General features: G+C 39.5%; 1 protein-coding gene across 4 annotated transcripts in view; it reads left to right on the top strand.

Moving 5' to 3' along the window:
• The window catches only part of MMD (monocyte to macrophage differentiation associated), a 41,748-nt gene continuing 29,641 nt past the window's right edge, over positions 1-12,107 (top strand). The window contains exons 1-2 of one of the 4 annotated variants that reach the window (XM_072403310.1): positions 1,348-2,126; positions 2,247-2,360. In XM_072403310.1, coding sequence (XP_072259411.1) covers positions 2,284-2,360 — 77 coding nt within the window. In that variant the 5' untranslated portion in view covers positions 1,348-2,126; positions 2,247-2,283. Of the gene's footprint in view, positions 252-1,347; positions 2,127-2,185; positions 2,361-12,107 lie in introns of those variants that run through there. The other 3 variants (XM_072403309.1, XM_072403312.1, XM_072403311.1) reach the window with 3 other exon arrangements.

Genomic DNA, 12,107 nt, shown 5'->3' with positions numbered 1-12,107 from the left:
TAAGCATTGTAGGGGGCGTGGCCAGTTACGCCAAGCCGTCAATCATCCGGTTGGGGTCAGAGAAGGGGCGGTGACGTACGCGGTGGGCTGAGGAAGGGGCGGAGTCTACAGCCCGGCAAACGAGCACGGGGATCCCGGTGCCAATTGTCCGGCTGTCCAATGAGGGCTCCTCCCCCCGGCTTCTCACTGCCAGCCTGTCCGGCGGGGCCGTCCTATGTCTGGGCAGAGATGGTGGCTAAAGACTTCAAGCGGTGAGTGATGGGGGGGTATTAGGCTGGGAGGGGGCAGCATGCTGCCTGGGGGGGTATTAGGCTAGGGAGGGAGCAGCATTCTGCCTGGGGGGCTATTGGACTGGGAGGGGGCAGCATGCTGAGGGGGTATTAGACTGGGAGGGGCAGCATTCTGTCTGGGGGGGGTCTGCTGGCTGTCCTATCTGCCCCCCACCCTGGCAGCAATGGAGGCGGCTCATTCATTCCCAGGCTGCCCCATCACCCCACACTGCTTCCCATATTGGGAGATGTCTGATCCCTGACAAAGTGTTGTTACCCCTGTGATGGGCAGATATCTCTCTGGGGCATTTAGGCATCTGCCCTCTTACCACAGGTGTTGCCATTGGAGTTCACCACAACCTTGTGCACAATTTGCCCCTCGCATTCCCTTCTGCACAACAATTGTCAGTTTCCATGGTCGCCATCGGTCGCCGTTGTTGCATGCGCATTTTGCGTATGTGTTGCACAAAGCATTCGCCTTTTCCCTGATCTAGACGCATGAAAAAAAAAAAAAAGTTTCCGGCTGCCGATTTGAGTTCCTCATCGCAACATTCACAATCCGATAACAAACGATCGGTCACATGCTAACAATGCAGCTTGTTCTGGATGTCGGCGTGATTCACCCGCATGATTCACCTGCCTGATGATTCTCCATCGCTCTTTTATTTGGGAATAAAATGTATCGTATGGATAAAATCGGGGCGTGTGGATCCGATAATCGCTTTCATCGGAATCTCCGCCATCAATTCATATTTTGGGATGAAGCGATCACACCCGGCGCCTCATAGAAACACACCGACAATGTATAACTAATCACACGGCACCCCTCCGAATATTCATAGATTGTAAGCTCCTTTGGCCTCCTCTCCCCGTATCTCTGTACAGGGCTGTGTCATATGTTGGCGCCATATAAATACAGCTTAATATTTATATTAGGTTTTATTTTATTCCTCATTTTTTTAATATAGCGGAGAAGGTCATTAGGCTTCCTCATATGTCAAAAGGACCGACCGATAAATCAACAATAAGAAAATATTATGTAAGGGTGGGGGGGGGGTAGAATCCGAACCGGCCGACCATTGCCAAATGTTATTATTGTTCTTATTCTGTATATAGCGCCAACATATTCCACAGCGCTGTACAATAAGGTTGCAAATGGCAGAAAGATACAGACACAGGAGGAGGAGAGGCCCCTAACCCGAAGAGCTTACAATCTAAGAGGTGAAATTTTAAAATATAAGTTTGCATTGGGGGAAAATGTGGAGCTGCACACAGATCTATCTATCTGTCTATTCCTTATAGCTATCTCTATTGCATCTCTTATATCTTTAGATCCCTATTCAGTGTACACCTCTCCACAATATGTTGGTGCTATATAAATACAGTTTATCGATAATTGATCAGTTCTATCTCTATATTACTCGATCAAATGTGAATTATACTGTGCACTCTCTTGGCCGTCTCTTATTAAATGACACCCATTCTCCACTCCTCCGTGACTTATTGTTAAAGTGGCCCCTCCATTATAAATCCCTTATTCAGAGTCCCCGGGCTCCAGCTCTGATGGGCAGATGGGTCAAACAATGGAAGTTAATCTTGTTCCGAGTCTAACAAGCTGGTTACTTCCCCTGGAGGAGGGAGTGCTGGGCCAGCTCCCATCCCTGATTGGCTTCCACATTGACAAGCTGGCAGGTTGGCTCCCACCTCCCTTATTGGAAAACCAGCATCCATGGACATAGGGATCCGCTAGACTTGGTTCCTTTTGCCTTAAACCTTGCATGAGGCTTTGTGTAGACTTTATTTTTTTAGATCCGTCTTCTGTGAAGAAACACACTCCAAAATGTTCACTGTTGGAAGGTAGCATTGTGTTTACATTTTTTCTTTTTTAGTCCTTTAATTTTCTTTTTGGATTTTTTTTTATTTGCTGTTGTGATTTGCAATAAGGTGATGAATAATTTTATGTGTATGTTATCACAGCTGTACATGTTAGGATCCAGAAACTTTGTGTTGGTGGATGGTTATGAAATTACAGATTAGGATTGTGTTCGAAAAGAATGATTTCAGTCTTTTGTTTCTTACAATGGTGAAAAGGTAAATATTTTGTATTGCTTGTATAATTGTTTATATGTGTTGATTATTACAGCTTATGTTATATCATTTGTCATATTTAGATAATATTTCCAATGATACAATGTTCATATGTATGAGCGTGTATGGATATCTTCACATTAAGACGAGCACGTGTTATTTTATATATGCAATATATATATATATATATATATATATATATATATATATATATATATATATATATATATTGCAATTACCAGTATCAGCCAATCAGAAATCACCTGTTACCCATATGCCGTGTTTGGACCTTGCTGGAAGCTCATACAATAACTATAGCAGTACTGCTGACCCCTAGCAAACACATATTTGCATCACTTAAAAGCCTCATTGTTTGCACACTTTTTCCTGTTTCATTTTCCTGTGTTCTGCTTTTTTGTTTTTTACCCCATTGACTTGTTCATGAAAAACCAAATATGAGATATAGTGAAGGCAGTAGTGTAAACCCAATCAAGGTGTGGTTACATAGATATCACTGGTTGTGTTTGAATGACTTTGTAGCTTTTATGGTATTTTGGATGAAGTATTAGACATCAATTCATTCTCTGGCTGGTTTAATACAATAATATTGTATTACTTGTAGCATTCTTTATATTATAAGGAATGATCCAATCAAATGGAAGTTTTTTTATTAAAGATGGAGTGTGAAACGATTTGGAGGATTTTTGTGTATCTTTGGGGACCGTTTTGGGGAGATCTTTGTGCTGAGTCCCTGGGTTTGTAACCATTATGAAGCCTTACCATCACTCTGATGAATTTTATTTAATTTTGATTATGAAGAATGCTTTAGGAGGAGCTAGTATGTGTTTAATTGTAAACCCCAAAACATCCGGAAGGACAGGAACAGAGTTGGGACTTATAGCAGGAGATATTGAAGCATCCATCCATAAAGCCGAAGCTGACTCATATTTAACTTTGGGTGGACTGATCTGTTCCAATCTCTTGCATGAGGTGGGCTCAATGGGGTTGATTTATAAAGCTCAGAGAGGATACATTTTAAGTGTTGTCCCCAGCCCATTTTAGCTGGGTGCACCACCCGGCACTCTTCAGCAACCACCCAGCTGTTTTTGGGTGGTTACTGAAGCGTTGGGTCACAATTCATGGGCTTCCACCCGCCTACAATTTATTCCCATCCGGCTTAAAAAAATGTCTGGGTTAAGCACTGCATTTTCATCAGTGAAGCTGGGTGATCTAGCAAACTTGGAATGGATCCGGTCCAGGATTCAGAACATTTTCTAGCAAATAGCAAATTACTTTGAAGAAATCCATTACAGCAAAACCAAAAAATCCATCAAACTCTGGCCCGCAGGCCAAATCTGGCCCTCAATGTCCTTTTTTTTTTTTTTTTTGGCTCCCCCAAAGAATTCTGAAAATGAACTACATCTGGCCCGCCTGCGTTACATAGACATTGTTCCTGTACATTCATCATGTGACACAAAGCCTAGGCAATGATCACATGGTGCCTGATTACCAGGGGCATTGTGTTTGTTTCAATCCATTAGAGACTGCATAGTGTAATATTTAGTGTCAGACAAACTTTAGATGTGAGAGAATGAACAACACACAGCCTGCATGGATAGATTAGTCTTTTCAACCCTAAAGTGGGTTTGTTTTAGTTGGTTATGAATGAAGTAGTAAACGTTCCTCAATAAATTTCAAGTTTGGCCCCTGTTTTTAATTTCAGCCTTCTATGTATTTGAGTTTGACACCCCTACATTACTGGTTTGCTGGATAACCCAGCTTCACTGATAAAAGCGTATCCTCTCCAGCCTTGGAGAGCTTTAATAAATCAGGCTTAATGGGGGTGATTTACTTGATAAACACAGGATATTCACAAAGGATATTCACATGATTGGGCAGTCTTTGCAAAGACTGTCCAATCATGTGCAAAACAAATCTGAAAAACAAAATATTTATCTTTATAGATTTTGTGCTTGCACATGATTGGATGGTTAAAGTCAAAAGAGCTTCATCTCATTCACTAAGCAAAGTGAAATATCCATGGCAAAGTAATAATTCACTTTGCTAAGTGAACTGCCTATAATAATTGAATCCACTCCATTGTAGGAATGCGGGGTAAGTGTCACTCTATGTGTTCTGAACACATCTAGTTTGGAATTTAGAAGAGAAGGATGTTTAACCTAATAAATTGCAACATTGTATTGGCGATCTGTAATATTCTGTACCATAGAAGTAAGATTGGGAAGGGGTGGGGGTAACACTAAGGGACCAATCAGAGGAGGATACAGCACAGTGATGGCCCCACAGATTGCTGCTGTCCGGCAATGGCTGGCAATGGCTGGGGATACGGTGCTTGGTGACCTGTCTGTCCCACTTAATTGTATTCAGGAGCACAAAGGTCACCAACCAGATCAGATTTCGGAATTTGACAAACAAAAATCCTTTGGTAGGTAAAACAGCTCCCAGTCTTATTTATTAGCTGTATATTTGCTTGCTATAAAATCAAACTATCCAGGTCAAAAAGTGTGAACTGTAGCTGCTGACTTTCTTTTGAAGTTTCCTGATCCAGGGCTCTTATGTTTTTTAGGTAAGGAACATTAAAGAATTAAAGATTGTCATGGAAGCCAGGCATGCGGTGTTGGCTTTGTGTTCTTCTGATGCTGGTTGCCTTTAAAGTGTATCTAAACCCCAACAAGGAACTTTGGTGGCTTTGGTCCATTAAAAATTTTATTAATATACCTATTAAAGAATATCTGTTTATTCTACTAAAAATTGTCAACTGATTAGATTCCCATTCTCTTTCCTGCTGAACTTTTTATCAGGTACTCTGATGACTAAAGACCCCCATGTACATTTTATGAGAAGAGAAGAGGGGTAGTAGTCTGTAGTTCTCTTTTAGTGCGACAATGCTGTTTCCCTATTATTGCATTCTAGTGCGTCGCCTTTGCCAGCCAAGCAAAGAAAATATAATTGGCAGGAATACCAGGGGGAATTAAAAGAAAAGTAAAGCAGCCAACACATCTAAGGACCAGTAAGCTGCAGTATATTACATTTCTGTTCTAGGTTTTTATATTTCAATATTTTTATTGATTTTTAAACATAGGAAGAACAAGAAAGAAAAATTATTTTTTTGTACAAATAAACCATTCAACAACAAGACATAAGTCCCAAGTAGCATAGGTGTCCTTTCGAGACACTTGTTTAAAAGGTAGTTCTCTGTAAAATGACTAAAAACAAGCATAGATCCGGGAAACCATCTGGAACTTCAATCAAAAATTTAAATTACCAAAACATTCGAGACATAAAGCCATAGAGATGAAAATTCCAGATATGAAAAAAGGGCAAGGAGGAAGGAAAGAGGGTTGGAGACTGTCAAAGTAAAATATGTGGGTATAGGTTGAGACCTTAGTAAGCCTTAAAGTATATTACACCAGTTTGTTTGATTTCCAGGGTTCCCAAATTTGGTTAAACTTGTTCATTTTATCACTCAAGATGCTAGCGAGTTTGTCCTGTTCTAGGATTTTAAAGCGGAACTAAACTGAAAATAAAAAAATGACAACCTATAATCCCGCAGATCCCTCGATGGTGCTGGACTTTTTCCTGATCTGGTCCTGCGTCGTCCTAGAATTCCTCTTCATCCCAGCACAAAAATACCGCCGGGCACCGCCATCTTTAGTCTTTTCTTGTTCGTCTTCTTCTTGCTACGTCACCCGATCACACACTTTGCAGGTGTGAGATTGGGTGACGTAGCCCGCTGCAAAAAAGGACAAAATAAAAGAGAGCACATGTGTTAGATCAGCATCTCTTTCCACTTGGTGGAAAAAATGCCCCTTCTGTGCATGCAGAAGGAGCACCCAAAGCCTGTTGGGATGTGTGTTGAACTTTCCCTTTACATATAAGGATTATTGTTATTATTATTACACAGTAATTTTATAGCGCCATCTTATTACGCAGCACTGTACAAAGTCCATAGTCATGTCACTAGCTGTCCCTCAAAGGAGCTCACAATCTAAAGTCCCTACCTCAGTCATATGTCCTTAATACAGTCTAATTGGGGGGTAGCCAATTAACTGCATGTTTTTGGAATATTGGGAGGAAAACCGGAGGAAACCTACCCAAACACAGAGAGAACCTGCAAACTCCATGCGTATAGTGTCCTGGCCAAAATTTCTTTTAGAAGGGTTCACTTTATTGCAAGTCTCTATTGACATCTCTGCAAACATTCAGATATCTCCCCAGAGTCCGAGTGTTTAATATTTCCATCAACTGTAATACACAAATACAGACATCGACCTGCTTTGTGCACTTTTATAATATTCCATGGCTGACAGCCTTCTTGGGCAATAGAAAGTTTCTGGGGTGCAGACTATCTTTCAATGGAAATCATCCAATAGAATGGCATTTGTCCCCCATTTGTGCTCCATACAGGTCACATACTCCCTGAAATAAGCTGATCTGGCATACATTTTATTGGTATGGGACAATATTCATTTTAGGAAACCATTCCTGAGCTGTCATGTGCAATTGGTGCTAAAGAAGATGCCAAACAAGGTGAAATCATTACTTGATTGGGAATGATGAGTATAGGGGAGGTGGGGGTGACGTTTTCTTAGACCAGTGTTTCTTAATTAGAGCTCCCCAGAGGTTGCTAGGAGTTCCTTGAGCAATGAGAAATTTTTGGTGGCACCAGTGATATTTTTGGCTGTAAGAGTGACATTCTTCCTGCTGACCAGCACAATAATTAAAGTATTGTGAGCTGTGGATATAGTAATTATAGAAGGGGTTCCTCCCTGAAGAGCTGAAAGTTATTTCAAGGGTGTTCCCCTATAGGAAAAAAAAGTTTGTGAAAGGCTGCACTAGACTCGCTTTGCTTTGCATGGGCAAGTTAAAATGATCTCATTAAGCCTAACAAGAACATAACCCTAGACCTTGTTTATCGTTATGAATCTATGAGGGTTTTATTTATCCAGGTCATTGTATATTTAGTAATAGTCATGTTCAACTTGACTTGTTGCACATATTTTATAGATTTTTTTCCCTTTTTTGCACATTAGACTTTGCCTCTTGTATAGGGACATGCTGACCTAAAATAACTGTTCTCTATCAGTAACCCAGTAATTGACGGTAGACTTAGCTTGAAGCATTGATTCTAGGAACTTGGTGACCAACCAAAGTTCACTCATCAGTTGCTTACAGTGTATTAATAAGGTGCATTGTTCTTAAAGCTCAGTGATAAGATTCTGTCTGCAGCTTATGTTCAGAATTGGTAAATTGCCGACGGGTAGAGTACAGTTGATTGAAAGTCTTATTCTATGCCAATTTTTTCTATTTCAATGATATTATATGAAGTTTTTCCAAGTAAAGAAGCAGATATCTAATCAGGAAAAGAGCTCCATATACTTGTGTAATGGAAATATCTTTTCTAGAGTGGTGAAGAGTATTTGTCAGGTTTCTATTTCTGTCTGACTATTTAATGTAAAACGCTGCGTAATATCTTGGCGCTATATAAATACTGTTTTATAATAATAATAATAATAATGGAGAGATTTTCCCTTACTTCTTGTACCTTCGATCCCTCTGGTAAAAGTATTTTTGCTTTTGTCTGTGTCCCCTTTGGAAAGATGCAAGATGTAACTATCAGCACACCTCTGTGCTCATTGATAGAAGCATATTCATAGTCACACAAAAAAGAAATTACTTAAGAAGTCTTGCAGGACTTTTCCTTGGGCTGTATTGATTGTCATTGCTTCTTCATCACGCTTGTCTGATGGATTTCTTTGAGGTTCTGACACATCCTTTTTTTTACTTTATGACTATTTATTGTCCCTTTATCCATGAACATTTAGGTGTGCTGGATATCATTGTTTTTTTTTTTTTTTTTTTTTACTCCTTTCTACTGTATCCAAATCTAGAAGAGTTGGTTGGTGTCCTACTTTACAGTGACCCAGGGTTAGGACCACTTTTACAATTACTCCATACCCCACCCTCTCCTTGATTTCTCCTATTTCAGGCTCCCAGCAATGCATTGTGAGAATAGGAAATTAGATTTTGTTTGCCTTTTATTGAAAGTTCAAGGTAGTTCATTGGCGTACAAATCAGATGTTCACTTTAAGCTATGTTTGTGCATGATAATGGCCACAAAGATGTCTGAAATCTTACTATGCTATTATTTTTCAAGTGATTAAGGTAATATCTAGTTGCTGTGGTTATTGCACCGTGCACAACGTCCTCCTCCTCTGCTGTGCAAAGGTTGCATTGATTTATTTATTGGCAGGATATATGGCTATGTGATGTTGTCCAGAAAGCAGGACGGCACTCTCCGTAGTACACTGTGCTCTGTCTATGGATCAGATAAGCAGTTATGAATTTCAAGTGCTGTAAGCAGATGTCTCTGCAGTTTGACGAAACCTTATATAACCTTTAGCACACTTGGATCACTACCACTTGACACAGGATTGTGCTGGTTTCCTCATCAGCTTTTTTTGCAAGAGAAATTCTGAATTGCTGTGCAATTTAACTCACCGACATAGACTGAGAAAGTGTGAATGTTCAAGAGGCAGTTTGTTACCAAGAGATTGTCAATCAGCTCCTAAGGTGGCCCCACAGGTTGCAATTTTTGGCCCCAATGCTCAACCCAGGGATTTTTTTTTTTTAACTGGGTAGCAAGAAATTGTAGGAGGGTGGCTGCTCTGTATGTGACCTCAGTAACCACACAAAAACAGGTAGTTACTGAAAAGTGCTGGGTAGCGCTCCCAGCTAAAAGGGGTTGGGGAGAACACTGGGCCAATTTCAACCAAGAATACTTATGTACAAATGAGCAACTAAGCCATTTATTAGTCGTCAGACGAATCTGATCAATTGTGAAATTTAAACGAGGCAATAAATTATTAGATTCACTACAGTTTAATAAATTGAGCCATGTTTGGAGGATTTGACCATGCGATCTGGGTTTTTAGGTCTTTGCAAATGATATACCTGCTGGATATTTATTTTACACAATGGGGTATGCAACAGATGTGTAGGTGGAGAAATGAGAATTCCATACTTTCATGAAAATCACCACTGCATTTTGGAAGTACATTGCTTGCCATTATTAAGGGGACCTTTTACTGAAATAGAAGGCCACCTTACTCTGGCTGGGCCCCTACGATATGCAAAAGATAAACACACATGTGAAGAATGAAGTGAGAACTGTACATACTTTAGACCCATTTTCAGAATGGCATCTCTGTCGGGTCAAGTCTTGAATGTAGAGCGGGTGATGTCTTGCAAGAAGTTGCTCAAGTCTATTGCAAAGCATCTTCCCAAGAAATGTCATTTGCTCTGTTTTCCATGGAGCAGGAAAGGTGCATTGTAAAAATAATCCTAACTTTATCTGATAAAGGTATAGTAGGGGGTTTGGGTAGAAGAAGCAGTCCTGGCTAGTTGAGGGTCTGCTTTGAGTATCCTGCTTATCAAGCTGATCCATTGGCTTTATTGCTCAGCCACTTAAAAACTTAAATATAATTAAGATTTCAGATTGATTTTATAAATAATAATTTGATAAAAATTTTTATAAATAAATAATTTTGGAGAGTGAATATCCTCATGGTAAACTTTTACTCAGAGAATTAGAGAAAGTATGTGTGAAACACGTTGAGCAAAGATAAATATGGGGAATGTATTTGTGAATGTGTTGTTACTATTGTGTCATTTTTATACAAATGTGTTATTAAGGATTGAAATAAAATTCTATTATATTTGTATTGTTTATGAATGAATACAAATCTTTTGCCTTAATTCTCTAATAGTTGGAGAAAATACTGATTGTGGTTATATACAGATGGTGGGATGTTAGCATAAAATATAAATTGATCCAATCTCTGGGAACTAATAGTCACACAATAGTACAGATCAGGATTTCATACCGCCTTAAAAAAGACGGCAAAGAGCCAGGCAACTACCATTGGTCCTTACTAGAGGCCTCCATTTTTAGGTTTTCTTTCAAAGCCAATGTTAAGTTCTAATTAAGTCCATCCGTAACTGAAACAAGGCCACTATTTTTGGTTTACTTGGTCAATGTTTGCACTCTCCCCACATGGCAAGAGCTTTCCAAAATCCCTAAAAGCTTTGTTATATCACAAAAGTAAACCCACACGAACACACAGAGGCTTACAGAGCAGCAAACCGGATAATTATATAGCAAATTCCCTACCTTGGTGAAAAATAAACAAGGCTAAAACTGTATTTAAAGGTAAATAGGATTAAACCAAAATATTCACCATTGTATCTCTGCGGGGATTACGCCCGCCCGCTTATTACCGCTTAAATTTAGCTCAGAATAATAAAGTTTTCCTTATGCTTTATCTTCTGTGGCTAATGTTTGAGATTTTAGCCACGTGAATACAATTTTAGAAAATATCCCCGCTTGTTTGGTGTTTTAATTTCAGCAGCAAAATGGCAAATCTTTGAGATTTAGTTAAAGCTGATATTCTTGCAGATTACGAAAAACGTTAATTCAGTTATGTAATCATTTTAAAATCATTCAGTGTATTTTACATGAAACTAGTGTGACACTTGGATTTGGTGTCCCGCAATACCTTGCACAACAGAAATTTGGCATTTTAAGAATAGAAACCTGAAAGTGTACCTGTGGTCAAAATATAAAGCTAAATTTTTCTACATCCCCTTGTTACATTATTTTATTTTCAGTTTAACCTGCCAGCAGATTATTAGATATATTTTTTTTCTCACTTTTTAACAAGGGGGCAATTTGGCACAGCTGCAGTATTGTCACCATGTAGAAAAACCCAAACTACAGAGTTCATTATATGTTTTTTTTACTTTACTTTAAACTTGAAGTCTGCTTTTATATCCTCCTCCAATCTCCTGCACTTGGAGCAATTTATCTGTCTACAATAACCATCTATATTTCAGTGTTTTGAAAGATTTATTAGTATATTTGCAGGATTCTGTATATCATAAGATTGGCTGAGCAGAACTGCAAGCCTTACGACTGATAAGAATATGAAAAATTGAGTTTATTCTGCATATGTTTTGCCTTCCTTGTTGCTTTCCCACGAGAACGGTGGTTCAGTGGTTAGCTCTCTGGCCTTTGCAGCGCTGGGTCTGAGCTTCCAATCTCGGTCAGCACTCTGCATGGAGTTTGCAGGTTCTCCCTTTGTTTGCATGGGTTAATATTATTATTATTACACAGTATTTATATAGCGCCAACACATTGCGCAGCGCTGTACAAAGTCCATAGTCATGTTTCCTTCAACATTCCAAAAACAAGCAGTTAGGCTAATTGGCTTCCCCCACAAAACTGACCTTAGACTGTATAAAAGAGATTACCGCACATAAAGACATCATATGACATTAGATTGTGAGCCCCTTTGAGGGACAGCTAGTGATATGATTAGGGATTGCGTAAAACGCTGCGAAATATGTTGGTGCTATATAAATACTGTGTAATATTAACATGCTAATGAATGTATTTATTAAAAACTTTGTTTTTATTGCATGCATTATTTGAAACCCAGGACATAATCAGCAAATCTGAGAGTCGGAAGGAGTCGGAGGGGCTCTGTACATGTTTTCAGGAAGATAACGCCTACTGATACCAATGAATGAGGAGGCAGGCCAGGGACAGTCAGGCTGGGGAGGAAAGAGCTAGGTCATGCTGGACGTTCCCCAGCCAGGAAATGAGGCCATTCTATCAGACTTGCTGCAGATTCTAATGTGCATTGTGACAAGCTCACATTGTGTAGT

Source organism: Pyxicephalus adspersus, chromosome 3 (genome assembly GCF_032062135.1).
Source record: "Pyxicephalus adspersus chromosome 3, UCB_Pads_2.0, whole genome shotgun sequence".
Lineage (NCBI taxonomy): Eukaryota > Metazoa > Chordata > Amphibia > Anura > Pyxicephalidae > Pyxicephalus > Pyxicephalus adspersus.
This window is presented reverse-complemented; position numbering and strand designations above follow the sequence as displayed.